Source organism: Pelodiscus sinensis, chromosome 3 (assembly GCF_052426305.1).
Source record: "Pelodiscus sinensis isolate ZL-2025 chromosome 3, ASM5242630v1, whole genome shotgun sequence".
NCBI classification, from domain to species: Eukaryota; Metazoa; Chordata; order Testudines; family Trionychidae; genus Pelodiscus; species Pelodiscus sinensis.
Window position 1 is genome coordinate 14,913,254 of NC_143054.1, and position 20,716 is coordinate 14,933,969.

A 20,716-nucleotide genomic window follows, 5' to 3' on the forward strand; every position below is an offset into this window, starting at 1 on the left:
GGCACCTGTGCTTTTTCCTCTTTCTTCTTCTCTCGAAAACTCCCTCTTCTCTGTGCACCCACGCCTTTTTCAGAAAGAGCTCTTCCTCGCACAAAGAGGATTACCAACGCCGGAAAAACCCCTCTGGTATTTAGATTTACTTTACACTGCAATCCTGTTGTTCTGAGAGGTAACTCAGGTTTTGTTGGAAAAATGGATGTTTTTCCGACAAAACTCTGTAATATAGACATACCCTGATATTTATATGGAATGATATGAAAGCCTATTTAAAATATGTTGTATAAATTAACTTAAAGTATTTCAGCAGACTTTTTAAAGCTGGCTGAATATATATTTGTCTAATCTCCTTTCTCTTAGTAAGAAATATTGTAAGCCATTACAATTTTATTATAAATATCATAGGAAGGATTTCAGAGATTAAGTAAAACCAATCACTCAAGTGTATTGTGAAATTGGTTCTTTATAAGCATATGGGATGTATCTTATTTCCTTGCTGAGTGATGTGATTGAGTACTATTATCCTATCCAGGATATGTTTGTATAATTTAGAGTCTAATGGGTGAGCAGACTTTATACTGTGGGGTTTACTCAAGCAAGCAAGGAAGAATGTATTTTTGTTTACTTAATAGGCTTATCCTATAAACTGTTACAGACTTTCTCTCTCTCCTGATCAGAAAGACAAAGCAAGGAAGTTAAGTGAGAAAATAATATGAATAATTTAAAGGATATGAAATAAACTGTTTGAAACTGAAATTGTATTTAACATACCCACTCATGTCTGGTATTTTGCCAAAATAATAAAGTGCCTGCCAGAATGTGATACTTCTATAAGAGTTAAATTTATAGAGATTGTCTCTTCTCCAAAGAGTTTTTGCAATCTAGGACATGCAGAAGACAAGGGTACTGGCTGACCCGGAGCAGGGAATTAACTTTAATGAAGACTTCAGTAGAATAGCACTTTTAAAAATATCATAATGTGACTCACCGACTCTGATATTGGAGTGGTGGGAAGGAATGCATTAGTTGTTGATAGCTGGAGAAAATATGCTTTTAGGAGATGTTAAAAAGAGATGAGGCCTTTGCACACTGGTACAGAAAGGTAGAGTCCAGGCTTACTCCACTGTGGTATGTTTCAGATCGACTAAGTACCTTTGGACAGTGCACTGTATTGCAAAATACAGGATGAAGTTTAGTTGACTTCAGTACCTTGGCCAGATTCCAACTTAGGCATTTATATTCTGCCTACCTAAACTTCAACGTGCATTTTTAATTGGATATAATTTCCTACACTTTCCCCAGGGCTGTTCCCCACTCTGGCACTCTCAGTGCAGAAGATGGGGCTCCACAAGAGACCTTAAATACCTTGCCTCTTCTCTATAGGCTTTGCTTACAGAAACTTCCCAGAGTCACAGATTCACTAATTTTTGGAGGGGAAGAAGGGGTAGCTGTGACTACCAAGTGAAACAGGAAAAAAAAAAAACCCCTCTTGTCTTGAACCCAGGAAGAAAGGACTTGGACTTCTTCCAGAAGGGTGCCCCCAAGCTCTTTTATCACAAGAGAGCTTGAAAAACAAAGAGAAAACAAACTGCATTCTCTGGTAGCTGACCTCTTAGTCTTAGGCATACAGACAAACCTGTTTCTTTCAGGGATACAAGAATCAAATCATCACCACCTTAAGGTGATTTTATTAACAAAACAAAAAGATATACTTGATAAAGCATACTTGGTTGCTAGTTGTTACAGAGCAAATGAGTAAAACAAATTAAAACACAGAGAACATCTCTGGGTATGCTCTTAGATAGTGACTGGAGGAATGAAGGCATAGATTCACACAGAGAAGTTTAACCAAACAACCAAAACAAAAAAAAATACCGTGATTGCAACTAAAAACACCTTTTCCCTCTATTCATGATCCGTGCTGATCCTTACTTTAAGGCCCAGTTCACTCCTATGCTCAGTATTTTTTTTATAGGGGGAGGGATAGCTCAGTGGTTTGAGCATTGGCCTGCTAAACCCAGCGTTGTGAGTTCAATCCTTGCGGAGGCGATTTGGGGCAAAAATTTGTCAGGGATGGTACTTGGTCCTGCTGTGAAGGTAGGGGACTGGACTTGATGACCTTTCAAGGTCATTTTCAGTTCTAGGAGATAGGCAATCTCAATTAATTTAATTTAAAATTTTATTTTATTTAATTCTCATTAGGGCACCTGGTGCCTTCAGCCCTTAACTTAGAAGACACACAAAGAGCAGACCAGATATCTGTCCATTTCAAATTACAGCACTGTGTTCCATTGGTTCTTTTGGCCCCCTGACAACACCCTTGCTAACTACCTGAGTTTAACCCTTTAGTCACTGAATGCTGGCTTTGTATGCATCACAGATGCTCAACTAGTTTCTTTTTGGAGGTAGTTTATTTCAGTGCAGGGTGGACAGATTCCTTAAATGGCATGGTTACCTTTTAGGGCTGTCAAGCAATTTAAAAAATTAATCATGATTAATCATGCTGTTAAACAAGAATAAGACTCCAGTTGACTCCGGGCTCTGCATTGCACTGCCTGCATTTCAAAGGGGCATGGGAACCTCAGATCAGCTGAGGGGGTGCTGCCCCTTTGAAATTCCTTCGTGGTGTTGCAAAGGGGCAGTGCAATGTAGAGCTTGGGGTCAGCTGGAGTTCCCAGTTGACCCCGCACTCTTTGTAGCACTGCTGCCGTGGTGTTTAAAAGGGGCAGCACCATGGGAACCCAGGATCAGCTGGTGCTGGACTCTGCTCCTCCTGCCCCTTTGAAACATGCTGGCAGCGTTGAAAAGGGGCAGCGCTGTATGGAGCTCCGGATCAACTGGAGTCCCCACCTGACCCTGGCTCCAGGCAGTGCTGCTCCCTTGAAATGCCGCCACTGTGCCGAGAGAACCCAGGGTCAGCTGGAGTCCCCAGCTGATTCTGGGATCCGCGTTGTGCTGCCCCTTTGAAATGCTGAGGCAACGTTTCAAAGGGGCAGCACCACAGCTGGTCTCGGCCTCTGCTCGTACTGCCCCTTTGAAATGCAGCGGCAGCATTGCAAAGGGGCAGCACTGCAGAGCCCGGGGTCAGCTGGTGACTCCAGCTGATCCCAGGCTTCTACCACACTGCCCCTTTGAAACAGCCTGGCAGCGTTTCAAAGGGACAGCACTGCGGAATTGCCTGTGATTAACACATTAAAAAATGAATGCGTTAATTGTGCTCTGCATTAATCACAGGCGTTAACGTGCGTTAATTGAAAGCCCTACTTTTTAGTGAAGAGTACTCAAGTAGTGATAGGATCTGTTAGGCTTGTAGGCTTAAGCTCTACAAAATTTGATTTTTAACATGTGAAAGGGGAAGATCAGTGATCCTTGTTCACGAGAATGGTGCTTACTGATATGAGAATTTTCAGTAGGATTACTAAGGTGATTATCAGCTATAGGATCAGGACCTAAGTTTCTATTTGATATGATTTGGAGGAAGAGTTGGTCAGAAAACAGTTTTTCCATTCTGCAAAAGTTTTTCAGATTTAATTTTTTTCTATTCCTTGTGGAAACTGAGCCCTTTGTGATTTTTTGGGAGTGGGGGGAAGAAAGCCGTCCAAGTATTGCCAGGATCCTGGAGGTCAGGGATTTTGCCTAAGATATGGGAGACTCAGGTTCAGGTTTCTGCTCTGCCTGGATTTTTCCCACATCACTGATGAGTACCCTCTAGGGTAAGGATATCTCTAAGTGGTTTTAAAATTCCACCCTAAACCTAAGAAATCTTTCTTGACCAGTTTGCCCAAACTGATAAAATGTCCTTGAAAAGTTTCAGCTTCAGTGAATCGGCGTTTTCTGACACAATGTTTAATCAAAATTCCTATTTAGTTCTGTTGTGAAGAAAATGTCTGAAAGTAATTGAAGCAGTAAGAATCTGTCTGTTGGCTCTGTGAGCCTGCTGAAACTGTCTCAGATAGAAGAAATGTGGTATGTTATCATAATGGGATATTAACGCACAAGCTTGAGGACAGATCAAATGTCTGTAGAATTAATTTTGTAGAAAACTCCAGCTTATGTTTTTATCTGCTTTGGTTGAATGCTGTGGCAGATACTAGGAATGAGCAGAAGGCAAGACTAGCAATTCTGTCACTTTTATTGCAGCAGTTTAAGTAGTGGAGTCCTATAGTTGTCTCTTTCTCTAGTTGGTAAGTACTGAAGCTCTCATTTGGACTGAATGATGATGGAGGTGGAAGAAGATGAAGTTGCTCTTTGGCTACCTCGCCTCCAAATCAAAAGCAATACTCTGTTTTCAGTTTACTGTTAAATCAGTGGCCTTAATATTGTAGCTATCTGAACGTAACTAAATTAAATACATATTGCAATAGTCTCAAAGAATGAATGCAACCTTTGATATATGAAATTAATTACCTAATTGTAAACTAGAGCTGTCACCATTTCAGTTAAATCATGAGAAGGTGTCTGATAGCCAAATCAAAATAAAATGCTTATAATTTTGCGCACTCCCTTTTTAAATAAGTTACTGTTGATTTTTTTTTTGGTCTTGCATTTGTTTAGCCATCACCTAGCCTTCCAGCAGGACCAAAACCAACCCAGTTTCCTAGTGTAACAAAAGGAGAACCTACAGCTGATGTAACAAAAGTAGATACGGAAAGCAAACCAAAAGGTAAGGTTAATGTATTTTTGCCTCTGTTTTTCCATGTAGTCATAGAATCATGGAAACGTAGGACTGAAAAGGACCTTGATCAGTCATCTAGTCCACTCCCTGGCACTGAAGCAGGACATTAAGTATCACAGTATTATGTAGTTATGAAAGTATATAATAAAGTAACTCATTCTGATTATTAACTTAGATTTTTATTTACAAAAAAAATACTTGGTGCTTTTTCAGAGTCAGTGTCTTACAAATACTAAGTAGGGTTGGTTTAACTGTACTTTACAGATGGATGGAAGCCGAAGTCAGAGGTAGGGATGTGGAAGTGTAACCGTGTGCATGGTTAAATGAGCCTGGTCTCATTGGTTAACATTCATAATTACATGCAGGCTCCTGGTACATGTGGGGAGCTGGCTTAAAAGCCTCCTTCTGGCATATACTGGCTCCCAGGGAGCTGCCTGTGCTCCCCCCACTCTGTGTGTAACCACTGAAATTTGTAGCGGTTACGTAGGGATGTTAAAATGTGTTTGTGACTTCCCATATTGCTGCCTGTATTAAAAGTATTCAGATAATAGAATTACAGATAAAATCAAATTAACATAGGAGCTCTGTCCTTAAAAACATAAGGCCTCATTTATGCACACAATTGCTCTGATTTAACTAAAGATGCAAAGTCCTGTATGGACAATTTTACATTGATAGAAGCCTGGCTTCTGTAGGTTTAGATTGCTTTAGTAAATATTAAGATTGTGCCCGTACCAATATAACCTGTTTCATGTGATATTGGAGTACCCATAGAGGCCTTATGGATTGAGTTAACTAAATATGGCTTTTGACATTTTTTGGGGGTCTTGTCCACGTACAAACTTGACATTGGTTTGCTTAAAAAGGCATTTTTATATGTTTAGTTAAACTGGTGACGTGGTGATTCTCCCCTTACTCCCCCACAATGTAGGTTTAAGATAAAGCTCAAGTGTAAGCCATACTTTCATTCTAGGGGACTCTGTCCTGGGAAATAGTGACTCTTAACTACCAAACCCCCAAATTTTTTTCAATCAACTAAACACGAGCCACTACTGTAGTGCAATACTAGGATCAAAAGAGCTAGCATTCTGGAATGCATAAACAAAACCTTTAGGAAGAGCGAGCATGTATTTTATCTTTATATTTGGTATAGGTGTGGCCATGCTACAATCCTGCATCTAGGGCTGGTGCCCACAATTCAAGAATGATATTGATAAATTGTAAAGGGTTGAGAGAAGAACCATAAGAATAATTAAAGCTTCTTTATAGTGACAGATTCAGTGTTCAGTATTGGACTTGATTACATCTGTAAATAAATACATAAGGAACAATATTAGATGGGGGCTCTTTGGTCTAATTGAGAAAGGTATGACACTATACAGGCCATGGGTTAGGAGGAGGTTGAAGCTAGACAAATTCAGATTGGAAATGGGGTGGAATTTTTAGCAGTGAGAGTAATTAACCATTGGAACAATTTATCAAGGGTCATGGTGGATTTTCCATTACTGGCAACTTAAGTGAAGATTGGATATTTTTCTAAAAGATATGTTCTAGGAACTGTTTGGAGGAAGTTCTCTGTCTTTTGTTTTATGCTGAGGCTCATATTAGATGATCACAATGATCTTTTTTTCTGGGCATGGAAACTAAGAATCCATGGTAAGAAGTATTAAGGGGGAGATACACCCAGCTCTCTGATTTGCAAACTCAACAAATCAGCAGTTCACATTGTGAAATCTATTTTCATCATCATAATAACTAGCAATTTTGTTCTGTATGCTTTAATTTTGAATAGTGCATTGAAATCTAGACTCATTCTAACAACATAGAGGATCTGGATTGTAGAATTTTATTTTTTTCTTTGTATTTGATCTTTTCTGTAGTTTGAAAAAGACCTCTGGCTAAAAACATGCAAATGTCAATCAGATCCTCAGCAGTTATGCTGGTTTATATGATTTATTTATATTAAATACTTCAATGGCGGTCTCACTAAATTGTGGACACTGACACATTGCAGATGCTCAGATAACAGGTGATAAATGAAATATGTAAAACAGATGGGTAACTCTTAAATGACAAAATAAGATTATATGATATCCTGCGAAGAGGGCTTATTTGTTTTTCAAAACTATATCTCAATTTTACCTAAGTTAATTCTTACAAAAATATATTAAGAATAATATCCTTACTTTTGGGGAGGCTGGGGGAGGTGGGCGGGTGTGGACATAAACCACCAATATTTAGTTAATCAGTTAATAAAATAAATGCACATCTCATTATGACATTCAGATTATCAGTACTTCATTTAATGTCTGTCTTCTGCTTCTTGAGTTTTTGTTCATTGTTGCCAGTAAAAATAACATCTTTTTCCTAAAGAAACTACAGCTTTAGTTTTTCAGTGTAATCAAATTTAGACTTTTCGAAGGACAATAGCCGTGACCACTGCTGCTCCTCTAAAACTGAATCTGTGAATGATCTTCCATCTTAAACTGCAGTGTAATAAGAAATAACCTTTACTGCCAGTTTTCTTATGGTGCAAGACTAGTTAAAACACCATAATCCCTTTATAGTTATTTCTTCATTAAATATACTGTTAATAACTTGTTAAATAGAGTAAGTGCTGGAGAAGTGGTTGACATTTTTTTCTGTAACTCATCATCTTGGAGTTCCTGGTTCTGACAAGCTACAGGTTGGACCTCCCTGGTGTGGCACCTCTAGGACCTGACTAGTCCCAGACAAGGAAGTTTGCTGGACCTGGGAGGTCTGAGAGAAGGGTGCATCCCCCTCCCCACTGAACTGGAACTGCTGGAAGTCTTGTGAGCTGTAGCAGAGCTCCTGGTAGCCCTGCTGTCCTCACGGCAGCCCTGCCACACTGCCGAAACTCTGGCTGTGGGCTCTGCTGCCCCATTGGCCGGCTCCACTCCAAGCCACTGGCAATCTCTGCCGCTAGGGCTGTCTAGTCCAGCAACATCCATGGTCTTGCCAGACCACAGGCGTTCAACCTGTAGTAAAATGACCAAATGAAGATGGTCTTTGGCTACACTGGGGAAGATCCAAATACCAGCTATTCAGATGCTCTGCTGGGCAAAGTCTCTAAATTAATTGCTGAGCTTCTAGCAATCCCATTGTTCTATCAGAGTAAAATAATACAAGATTAATAGTCTTGTTTGTTTCCAAGGTTATACCTAATCATAAATGCTTTTCATAAAAAGAAATTCATAAAATTATATTCTCAGACTATCACAGATGTGTTTACATTAGGGAAGTTAAATTTAGTTTAATCAACTACATTGACTAGTTGATTTGTTGATAAGTGGGGGAGCTGCAGCAGGGTTAGCTTCTGGCCCTAGGAGTGAGTTGCCAGGTGTCCGTTATTGTACCAGACAATCCAATATTTGCGCACTCTGTTCAGTAAAAAAAAATCAGAAAATACAAAACATGTGCAATGGCTGGTATTATCTGATTTTTTTTTTTCCGGATGCACATGAGGCGGAAGCCTGGCATGGGCGGGGGGAGCGGCTGGGAGTCCCGGCTGGGAGGTGGGGCCACAGTTGCTGCTGGGAGTCCTCAGTTGGTTGAGTGTGAGGAGGAGGAGGGGAAGACTCCTCCTCAGTCATGCGTCACTGGGAGCCTGCGCAGGACCTGCAGCGAGTGCCCAGGTCAATCCTGCTCCTCCCCGGCCATTTTGCTCACCCCCCCCCCTTCCCCGGCCAGCCGGTTCTCCCCCACTTCCTCTCCTGATCTCCCCTGGCCAGTGCCGCTGCACCTCTCCCCGCCCCCGCCAACTGTGCTTCCCGCTACCCCTTCCTCCTGGCCAGCGCTGCTGCACCCCCCCACCAGCTCTGCTTCCCGCCCCCCCTCGTGGCCCCTGATCCCCCCCCCCCCAGCTGTGTTTCCCGCCCCACCTTACTTCCCGCCAAGAGGAAGAGGGCTTATCCTGCGAAGAGGGCTTATTTGTTTGTTTTCAAAACTATATCTCAATTTTACCTAAATTAATTCTTACAAAAATATATTAAGAATAATATCCTTCCTGCCCCTCCTGGCTGATCTCTCTCCCCTCCCCCCCCTCCCCCCCCCCGCCGATATCCCGTAGCCAGCCCTGTTCCGCCTGACATCACCCCCCTCCCCATGACAAGCCGTGCTTCCTGTTGGCCCCCCCCATCTCCCCTGGCCAGCCCCATTGCGCATACGCCCTCTCCCCCACCCCCCGGTTAGCTGTTTCCAGGCACCTCCCCCTTCCTGGCCAGCACCGTTCGCTTCCTGGCTGGTCCTCCTCTCCCCTCCCCATATGAAGTGTGTCCGGGTTTTTGTTTTTTTCTTTAAACGACTACCTGGTAATCCCTAGCAGTGATCCAGGTTCTTTTTTTGCTCAACAACTTTGCCCCCCCCCCTTCTTTCCTTCAACAAAATTTTTTCCTGGTGTTTTTTTGGGGGGTGGGTGGGTGGGGGTGTTCGGTGTGTTTTTGTTTCAGCCACTTGGCAGCCCTACCCAGGAGCTAACCTAGCGGAGGCTCTGTCTTTTTAAATGTATTAAGAGGCAGCAGGCTTTTAATATATTTAAATAGCAGAAGTGTGCAGTATCTGAGACTGGGTGCGAGCCAGAAATTGTCAGATTGCCATCTTGTGCCTGGTCCCTCTGCCTCCCCTGCCCACCACAGAGATGGTGCTGGGGAGAACCATCTTTTAAGCTCCCCCCAGCACTAGCTCCTGCTTTCCCTCTCCCCCCACAGCTGCCTCTGATAGAGGCAGCTGGGGGAGGGGGAAAGAGGAGGAGGCGGCGGGGAGAAGCAACTAGTTGATAGTCAACTAGTCGCTCACATTCCTTGTTTACATAGTTTAATCATAGTTATATAATTTGTAATTAAACTATAAGGACCTACGTCTACAAGTCTTGTGCTTGTGTTTAGCTTTACTAGGGCTGCTACAAATTAAATGTGTGTGAAATTGTTTGTAGAATTGGCTCCTATGAAGAATAGGCTAGGTTTAAATTGAGACCATGGAATAAAAAATACCCTGTATTGACTTGGAGCCAGAAATAATTGTTAAATGAGAGTAAAATGGTAAAATTATAACGTTTAATATTGCATTTTTGTTATAAAGCTTGCAGTTTCAGATGTGTTTGAGCACAGTTTGTTAGAAGCCACATAAAAATCTCTGCTAGATGTACATGTTAAAATCCACAATTAGTGAGATGTTCAACTCTGCTTGCACAGCTTCTCTCTGGTGTCTAAAGTTACCCATAGGAATGGGATAACTGAACAAACAGTATACTACTGTCTTCTATCTGGAGCATTCTATTGGACGTTTGCAACACATACTGAAGGTGGTCAGGCTATAAGATGAAAAGATTATAGTGGAAGTTGTGCTTTTTGAGTTATCCTTCTAAAAAAGACAATATTTAGCTTTTATTTATGTACCTTGATACAACAGGTTAAAACATTGTGCAAATGCAACCATTTTGCTTCTTTGTTTCAGCCAAGGAATATTGTAGGGCTTTATTTGCCTTTGAAGGTTCAAATGAAGATGAACTTGGTTTTAAAGAAGGCGAGATTATCCAGATAGTAAGTAAGGTAAGGCTTTACTAATCACTCAGTTTTATGAATGTAATAGAAGCATCAAAGTAGGAGGCAGGTCTGCTCTTAAAATGCTGCATCATCACAGCTGCAAGGTTTCCATGAAGATGCTGCTATGACAACTGGAGAGCTTTTCCTATCAATGTAGTAAATCCACCTTCATGAGAAGCAGTAGCTCTCCCACCAACACAGCACTGTGTACACCTGGGGTTAGGTTGGTATAAATAACTGCATTGCTCAGGGGGTTTAAATGTTTTACAGCACTCAGAAACATAGTTACACCACGTATATTTATTATGTATACCTGGTTTTAGCACAAGTATATCTCATTATTTCTGTATCTGTTTCAGTTAATCTGTTTTGATTAGTATGCTGGTAAATTATTTTATTATGGTAATAGATCAGAGTTTGTTCTGGAAGTTAATTTTGTAATGTACCACAATGTCATAAAAACATCAAAATGAGTTCTTTCTTGTTCAGTTTGACCATTTTTCATTTGGAGAGCACATGCCCCATAGATTGTTGGGCATGGTAGACTGGACTGTAGTAGTGAGTTCATTTCTTTTTAAAGAAACAGTTCAGTTTTGCACTGAAATGTTGCAATGCAGTAATTAATCTTATATTTTAAGCAAGGATTATTGTCAGCATGAAAATCCAAATGTTTTGTAACATTTGCAATCTCAGAGTCATAATATTTAACAAAATCCCTTTATGGTAGACAATCTATCTTGCTGCTTAAAATAATTCAATTTTTGCCTAAATATTCACCTGTTTGTGCTTAGGATGTTAAGTATCATGTAATTCACTAATCGAATGGTTAAAGCATTTTTGCATCAACCATTTGATTATTTGATATGGAGACGCTGCTCCTTGGAAACACAGCCGCAGCGCTTCAAAGTGGCAGTGCTGCACAGAACTGCCACTTTGAAGTATCTGATAGAGGCAGCGGGAGGGGGGTAGGAGAAGTGACTAGTCAACTGTCCTATCGACTATCCAATAAGGTTTTGCTTATTGGATAGTCGACTATTCCTTAACATCCCTAATTTGTGCTAGGAATGAGTCAATGCTAAAAGTTGCATTCCTATCCCATTTTATAAATGTTTTGCTGTAGTAAAGACACATCTAAAAGGATGGTTGAAAACCATCTATTACTGCTTAATTTTCTTCACCTATAGTCCGTAGTCTTTTATAATACAGGTTGAATCTCTCTGGTCCAACATGATTTTAGCACATGGATACTTATCATAGGTGTGGCCTAGTTTTTGGTGGTCTATTAAGTTTGTTTAGAGATACTAGTCCTGGTTCTCAGTTTTCTGTGCTGTTGTTTAGCTTTAATTTACCCCTACATGTCTTCTAAGAGCCCAATAAGCAGTGTAGGTGTTGGGCTGCTAGACAGTATTGACAACCCATGGTCCAGCAAATTCTCTGGTTTGGCACTGGTCAGGTTCTGAGGATGCGGGACTAGAGGCTCAACTTATAGTCATATTTTACTAAGTGGGCTATTAGAGGATTGATTTAAGTGGGGAATTGGAAGCATCTCAACTACAACCCAGTTTTCATGTTCTTAGTAGTGTACAGAGAGGAGCAGAAATACACATGAACAAAGCTTGTTTAAAAGAATTTGTAGAGTTTTTGCAAGAGAGTCCAATATGTCTTTAATCCCCAAGTCAGCTGCTGCTGAAACTGATCAGCGGCTGATTCCAGGAAGCCCGGGGCAGGGGCTTCCTGTAGTCAGCCACTGGTCATTTTCAGCAGCTGCTGACTTGGGGACACCTGGGGCAGAGCAGCTGGGGTGCTGCTGGGTTGGTCCAGTGGCGCCCAGAGCGGCGCTACGGGACCAACCGTCAGCGCCCCAGCTGCTGTACCACAGGCGTCCGGAGCAAAGCCGCGGAGCACGGGGGCAGCGGGACAGCCCAGACGCGCCGTGGCTTTCCTGCTGCCCTCGGTCTCCGCGGCTTTGCTCTGCTCTGCTCCCCCTCCCCCTGGTCTGCAGACCAGGGGGAGGGGGAGCAGAGCAGAGCAAAGCGGCGGAACATGCGGCCAGCTGACAGCCCAGATGCATCTGGGCTGTCAGCTGGCCGCGTGCTCCGCGGCTTTGCTCTGCTGGGCTGTCCGCTGCCCGCGTGTTCTGCCGCTGTGCTTCCTCTCCCTGGTCTGCTGGAGACCAGGGAGAGGAACGGCCCCGTTCGTAACTGCGGATCCGACATAAGTCGGATCCGCGTAACTCGGGGACTGCCTGTATTATAATAGCACCTGGAAGTTAGGCAGGTTTTGGTAAGCACTGAATGATTAAGACAATTCTTTCCCCAAAGACCTTATATCCAAGTAGACAAGATTGGCTAACGGAGACAGAAAGAGACACAGAGAGAGACAGCAGGTCAGTAGTTGTAGTCAGGAATGGAACCCAATCCAGCGTTCTCATTCCCAGTTCAACCATCTATCATCTGGAGCACAGTGCTTGCAAAACCTAGATTTCTTAAAAATACTTATCATAGTAACTAATTTGTTCCCAGTTTTTGCTCTTATCTAAATTTCTTCACTTAATATCATAGCTGTTAACACAGGGGCTGGAATAATTAACTTTTCTATTATCCAGTCTTCCTATGTTCAATTGCCAAACAACGGGAAGCAACATTATAAGTTAGTGAATGTAATGGGGACATCCCTAGTTTCTGAGCCATTAGCAATTTCCTGAAGAACTTTGTGCATGTTTGCAGAATAGAAAAGCTGAGTTGGTATAATTTTATTTGTCAGATAAATACTTCATTGGTTTTTCCCCATGAATGGAATGTCATTGAAAATCTATGGGATGATTCATATTACTTACAAAGCATCATAGACATCACTATATTTGTGGCACTGTATTTGTTTTGTAAAAATGGATTTTCTTTCATATTAGATTAGGTCTAGGTTTGCCGAAGGTTACAGTCAAGTCCAAACAAGATTTTATTTTTTCCTCCCATTGTTGCTTGAAACTGATGTTTACCACTCTCAAATTGTGTTGTATGCAGTGTAAATGTAGATTGGCTTGCTTTGACCTGATCATGAAATCAGATAAATAAGGCCCTGTATCCCCTCAGATCCAATTGCAAGATTAGTGCTTTCCTGTACTAATGCTCATAATTGCTGAGTTCCCGGCATTAGTAAAATGAGTAAACTCTACAGTGTTAATGTATCAATTCTCCCACTAAGTCTCTGTAAACTTCACAAGCATTTTGGGTCTATAAACCAGCATGGTGTCAGTTTGCTTTTTGTTAAACACATGAGTTATAAAAATGCCTGTCAAAAGAGGCAGTACTGTGTAGAATATGTATAAAATCTTGTAAAGTATCAGACAAGATACTTCCACCCCACCATCAACGTCAGCATGGACCAGTCTACACGGGAGGTCCATTTCATGGACACCACGGTGCAAATAAATGATGGTCAAATAAACACCACCCTATACCGAAAGCCTACCGACCGCTATGCTTACCTGCATGCCTCCAGCTTCTATCCTGGACACACCACACGATCCATTGTTTACAGCCAAGCACTGAGGTACAACTGCATATGCTCCAACCCCTCAGACAGAGACCTACACCTACAAGATCTTCAACAAGCATTCTGTAAACTACGATACCCACACGAGGAAGTGAGGAGACAGATTAACAGAGTCAGATGTGTACCCAGAAGCCTCCTGCTATGGGAAAAGCCCAAGAAAGAAACCAACAGAACACCACTGGCCATCATCTACAGTCCTCAGCTAAAACCTCTCCAACACATCATTAGTGATCTACAATCCATCCTGGACAATGATCCCTCACTTTCACAGGCCTTGGGAGGCAGGCCAGTCCTCGCCCACAGACAACCTGCCAACCTGAAGTATAGTCTCACCAGCAACTATATACCGCACCACAGTAACTCTAACTCAGGAACCAATCCATGCAACAAACCTCGGTGCCAACTCTGCCCACATATATACACCAGCAACACCATCACAGGACCTAACCAGATCAACCATACCGTCACTGGTTCATTCTCCTGCACATCTACTAACGTAGTATATGCCATCATGTGCCAACAATGCCCCTCTGCTATATACATCGGCCAAACTGGACAATCCCTACATAAAAGAATCAATGGACACAAATCCAATATTAGGAATGGCAACATACAAAAACCTGTAGGGAAACATTCAATCTCCCTGGACACACAATTGCAGATCTAAAGGTAGCCATCCTGCAGCAAAAAAACTTCAGGACCAGACTTCAAAGAGAAACTGCTGAGCTACAGTTCATCTTCAAGTTTGACCCAATCAACTTAGGATTAAACAAGACTGTGAATGGCTAGCTAACTACAAAAGCAGCTTCTCCTCTCTTGGTATTCACACCTCTAGATCAGCTACTAGAAGTGGGCCTCATCCTCCTTGATTGGATCCACCTTGTCATCTGTAGCCTGATTCTGGCCTGCATATTTATACCTGCCTCCAGAAATTTCCACTACATCCGTCTGACGAAGTGAGTCTTTGCCCACGAAAGCTTATGCTCCAACACTTCAGTTAGTCTATAAGGTGCCACAGGACTCCTCGCCACTTTTATAAATCTTGTTTAGTCTTTGATCATGGATTACTATGCTAAAGTATTTGATAAGGGTTTCCCATGCAAAATCTATAAAGTAACAATTTTAAGCTCTAGTTTGACAAGGTACAACTTGTATGTAGTCAGTAAACTTCTTTTTCTTGGAAAAATCACCTGCATTACAAATGGGAAAAATATGTACTAGTATTTGATTATGCATCTGAAGATTTTCTTCTGATCCTAAAAGTGATAAACTCTGCAGAAAGCCTAGGTTTATTTTTTTTCCTCCCTAAAGTATTTTATAATCATTTTAAAAAGGTACCTTGAAGATTGACAGCCAGAAAAAGCATATTTTTCAATGCCAAAATTGGCCAATGTTACAGTATGGAAAATATTTTCAAAATATCCCATCACTTTTTTCTAAAGTTCACATCCCTAATTACATTGGGATCAGATATTACTAGAGCAATAAAATGTCACTGATTTTTTTTTTGTTATCCATATTTATTGTTTTTCTAAATTCTTTAATTTGTTTTGTATTTAGCTCCAGTTTTCTCATTTCTTTCTGCTTTTCTTTTTTCTTGCTCTTTTCTTTTTTCAGTATAGTGGCTGTATTGCAAATGTTCAGTATACATTAACATCTAAGTAGTGTGGACTGCATCCTTTTTCTTTTTGGGATATTAGTAGGGCTAACCTCCAGTCTTCCAAATACTTAGTGGAAAAGTCATGCCCAAAGAAAACTAGACAAAAAGCTATCTGTAAATAACTTGTGCATGTTTATATTTAAGTGATCGGTAATGTATGTTTGTTTTATTTTAATTTTGCATTGCTGCTTCCTTCAGTTAGCTCAGTGTGTTTATTTTATTTCATTTTATTTTTAGTTTCAGCAGCTGTTCAGAACTGAATGCTGAATTGGATATGCATGCTGGGACCTAATCTTTTGTTGATAGAATGAACCAGTTGTTACTGTCAAAAACAGCATATTTTTCAGTAGTAGTTTATTCAACCTGTACGAAGTAGTGATGGTTCTTAATATTGGAAGAAAAGCTTTAAATTGAATCATAAAATAATTTTAAGCAATTTGAATTCTGTGCATTAAGAAGTTTGAACATTTTAAGCCTTCTATCCTGCAGAAATTTGCTGTCACACTGAACTCTCTGAAACAAAAACAACTTTTTTTTTACTCTCCCCTCCTATTGTTCTGTTTTTCTCTCTTGACTTTCTCAGTTTAGCAGTTCTCGTAAAATTGAATAATTCAAATGAGAAATATATGTACCAAATAAAAACGTATATATTTGGAAAACATCTGTGAATGTAAGAGAAATAATTTGTCGTCCAAGGCAGTGACAGTGAGAGTTGGTCCATGCATCAAGAGGGTATCTTTTATAGCTATATTTCTTTATTCCACATCTGTTCACAGATGTCTTTCAAATAGGTATGCATCACACTTTCAACTTTGTTTTAAAAAAAACCAAGGTGGGTAATCATAACTTATGTAGGATTTTTTTTTCTGATGCTGTCAAATCCTGAACTACATGCAGTTTTTTCCCCAAATATAGTTTATTTAATAAAGCTTCCTCTTGGAAAAACACTTCATTTTTTTTTTTACTTGTGGTGATGATTTACAACTTAAGTAAAAGGTTTTCATATTATATAATGAATATTTATGTGTGCTTTATTTCTGGGCCTCTGCTTGCTTCATAAAATGAATAAATAATTAAGTGATGTTCAAATAACAAATAGCATTATTTGTTTTAGGATACTGGAGAGCAAGGATGGTGGAAAGGAGAGATTAATGGTAAAGAAGGAATCTTCCCAGATAACTTTGCTGTTCAAATTCAGGAGTCCGATAAAGACTTTCCAGTAAGTTTTAATGTTTTTTCCTTTTCTTAGAATCTAAAGAAAAGACACATATCCTTTGCTAGAAATGCAAATTTTAAAACATAAATTATAATGCACAACAATGTTTATATTATGATGCCTGTCATTTTTTTTACTATATCTTTAATTATACATTTCTTTAGTGAAGAAGGTCAATATTTTTGTAAAGCTTCATTGGAAAGTGCACAGGCCTGGCCAACTTTGCATCTTAGTGAAATACTTCTACTGAACTTGCCCCCTTCAAATTCATGGTCTTCTAAGAAGGGAGGGAAAAGAAGCTTATTCGTATATTGTATCTCTGGTTTCACTGTATAGATTTCAGTGGATATAGCATTCTGTATTGGGCCCTACATCACTACTTCACAGAATACTTAATTGTGAGGAGTTCTCAGGCCTGATTTTCAGAGAACTGTTGACGAAGATTTAGATTATGTAGATGTTTCATTTAAGCATGTATGTGCCTCAGACAAGTAGGTATTTTATCTTTCTGGCTTAACAAAGATATTTTATCTCCCTACTACCATTTAGAAATAGCAGATTACTCTTGTGATGTCAGCCCCACCTGCAGCAACTAGTTTTGAATGAGCAATTAGTTTTGTTTCCAGTATCCAGTACAGCTTTTCTGATTGACCTGGCTGGGAATTGGGTAATTTTTTATCCACTTTCAGTTTGTAAGTACTATCAGCACCATAACTAGGTATTTTTGCACCCAGGACAAAATATTAATTATGTGCCTCCTCTCTTAGGTTAGCATGTGTCACACTCTTTACTTTTGCAGCTTATTAGTTTTACTTATTGCATCTTTGCACCCCTGATTATGATGCAACTGGAGCCAATGCCCTGCTTGTTCTGTTCTTGTTATGGCCCTGCGTAGTATTAAAGCAGAAATTGATTTTTGTATATTAAAAAAAATCAGAGCTGGTTTAAAAAATGGAATTTTTGTCCCAGGGAAAAATCTGACATTTTGAAATTTGTCCTGAATTAGGGTCAGAAATTGAGAATTAGAAATTTAGAACAGAAATTCCTTAAAAATGTAAGTGGAAACATCAAAATGACCTTATTGAAACTTTTTTAAGAGAATTTTGAAACATTGCAAGTTAAAATGGAAAGTCAAAATTAAATGAGAACATGTAAATGAAATGCTTCATTTCTTAGAAACTTGGGGATTTGATAAGTAAGATCCCATGGAAAGCAAGTGTAAGAGGAAAAACAATTGAAGACAGTTGGCAGTTTTTCAGGTTAGACCAATACCAGTCAGGGCTGGTCTAGATAGGGGTGAGTGTGTTTCTTTTCCCAACCCTGGCTTTGCAGAGATAGGGTAGAAAGGCAGGAGGACATCCTGACTTCAACACTCACCTCTTCACCCTTCCCCCCTTCTACACAGCTAGTAGGAGGGTCCTGGGAGTAACTTGGCTGCAGGACTGAACAAGGTTGGGAGAGAGATAGCTGGCAGCACATGCAAGCAACATGTTCAATCAGTTGGGTGGACCACATAGAGTTGCTGGGAGGGCTGGATTCAGCCCATGGGCTGCATATTGTCCACCCCTGGTCTAGATGGATATGGACAGCGGAATAAAGGAAATAAGACAACACTGGTACTGAACATATTTTAAAGAAAGGCAACATGCCAGAGTCAATATTTTGAACAGATTCTTACTTGTTTTGCTCTGTTTACAAATCCCCTATTGGGAATTCCCCTAGCATGAAAGAGTCCCTACTTGGGTGTAGAGTTGGCAGAGCTGTGGTGTAATTAGGGGTAGTGAATAAGGGAGATAACTGGTGGTTGCCTTTCTCTTGTCTCTTGGACTTGCCAGTGTGGGTTGGGGGATCTCGCCTTACTGGATATTCCCTGACTCAGCATTCTATGCAGCTCTTTTTGGGACTCTGAGCATGGTGAGGAAGCATGCAATGGAACAGCAGACCAACTCTTTTTCTTGGTAGGGAAGCTACAGCTAGGTTAATAGGGACAGTAGCTGCTCAGAGTGCTTCTAAGTGCTGTAGGGCAAGCAGTGGCAGGATATCGATTCCTTCCCCTTGCAAGGTACAGCCCTGCACTAGCAAATATGATTCAAACACTTCTGTTTAAAAGTGTGTTGTGCGGCTCAGGGAGCACACTTTCGATTCTGAATGTGTGCATGTGTTTCTCTGAACAAGAAGCTTTTGAGGATCACAGGTTAGGGTCTTGAGAGCCATAAGTGCCTCAGCCAGAAGCTGGATCTTGCCTGGGCTAGGTAATGGTTTTAAGGAGTGTGTAGAACTGCAATGCCCCACAGGAGTATCTGGATGTTTTCTGCGTCCCAGACTCCTGGTATATCAAGGGAACATGCATGCTGCTATATCTCTTCTTCTATGGAGGGGAGATGGCAGAGATACTCCAAGCTCCTTTGAGTACTGTGCACTTTGAAGGAGCAGGAAGGAAACAGTTCCCATGTGTCTCAAAAGTTCAGGAATTTCAGCTCAACCCTTAGCAAGAAGAAAAGGATCATTTGGTGTTGTCCTCCTGCTCCCCCATGCCCTTGTATAAAGATCACACTGGGCCAGGCCCAGCCCATGCAGAATATATTCTCTTCTTTATGTGAAGAACATAAGCATTTAGGCCCAGAAAGAGAGAGAGGGTTTTACACAGGTAGCAAATCATTCTCAAATCCCCTCTCTCCTCCTAAAATCTTTTGCGAGTGGAGTTTTATCTAGATTAAAATTTGCAGATTTTGGAAGGAGCAAGGGGGTTTGAAAATTTTCTACCTGCATAAAATATACTTAATGCCATTATCTTGTGGTAATTTTATGAAATTGTTTTTTGAAGGTTTCATTTGCTTATTTTTAGTGTTGTAACTCTTAACTTCTTCTGGCTGTCTCATGCATGCTATCAAGTAATCCATTTTTATTTTGACGTGTCTTGTTGGTTCAGACATATCAATATAGCCTGGAGAATATTACATATCCTGTAGTGACTTCAAAAATATTATGAAAGCTTTCTGTATTAATTCACAGGATTGTGCATTGTGCCATAAAGTTGCCACATTTTTAAATAGCATTTCGTCTAACCTTGTCTTCACTGCTAAATTTACCTATAACGTGTATCTTTGCTACATTTCATTGCTTGAATGATGATGACTGTTGTGTTCAGGTAGTTTCCGAGCTATGATCTGATGAACATTAAAATGTATGGAATCAAATCCATCCTCCTTCTTTTCTCATAGGCTCTCCAATGTCAAGAGGCATGAATACTGTACATTTTCACTTTTGCACAAAATCTTTAACATGAACAACTTTCAATATTGACTCATTGCAGAGACGCTACTCTTAATATTTTAAGATATTTTAAAAATAGAGATCAATGTGGAAAACAAATATTAATATTGATTATAAACTATATTAATATGTTTGTTGCTGAATAATGTTTGAGCACATGGGCAGGAGAGAATAAGGAGAAGCAGAACAGAGAGGCAGAGACAAAAAGCAGGTTAGCCTATTAGTAGCCTCTGAGCCCAGTGTGACCCTTGGAAAAGCTAGAGAGAACTTCGATATCCATTGGCAAAAGAGGTTCAAGGCTGCAAGATAAACTGTTGCTTTTGTTCTTAGTTCCTCCTGCCTTGGAGAAGCGGGCCTTCATAACCAGACATTCTTAGTTGCAGTTTTGTTTATCCTCAATTTCTGCTCCCATCTGGAACATCAACAGAACTCCAGATTTTGACTAACTGTTCAGGTTAGGGGCAGCGTTATATATAAAAAGAATGCTAGGACATAAACCTAAGACTATTTCATAGTCTCAAATTTGGTGGGAAATATCCAGGTTAAAAATGAGTTATTTTAAAAAACAAGAATCTCAGCTATATTGTGATATGGTATAATTAAACATCATTTTTTTAAAAAGTTTCCTTTCTTAGTACTTAATCTGTTTGATTTAATGTATACTTTTTTCTGCTTGTACATAAGCAGATGTGTCATTTTAGATAGTTTTTCAGATTCCCAGGTTGATATATTTGAGTGCAAACACTCCAAGGACTATTAATTAGCGTACATCCCAAGTCTCC

General features: G+C 40.4%; 1 protein-coding gene across 6 annotated transcripts in view; it reads left to right on the forward strand.

The window, feature by feature from the left end:
- Positions 1–20,716, forward strand: part of CD2AP (CD2 associated protein) — a 141,818-nt gene that overhangs the window by 75,456 nt on the left and 45,646 nt on the right. For 4 of the 6 annotated variants that reach the window (XM_075923393.2, XM_075923389.2, XM_075923390.2 and 1 more), the window contains 3 exons: positions 4,552–4,660; positions 10,145–10,239; positions 16,560–16,664. In XM_075923393.2, the coding sequence (XP_075779508.1) occupies positions 4,552–4,660; positions 10,145–10,239; positions 16,560–16,664 (309 nt within the window). The remainder of the gene's footprint in view (positions 1–4,551; positions 4,661–10,144; positions 10,240–16,559; positions 16,665–20,716) is intronic. The other 2 variants (XM_075923392.2, XM_075923391.2) reach the window with 1 other exon arrangement.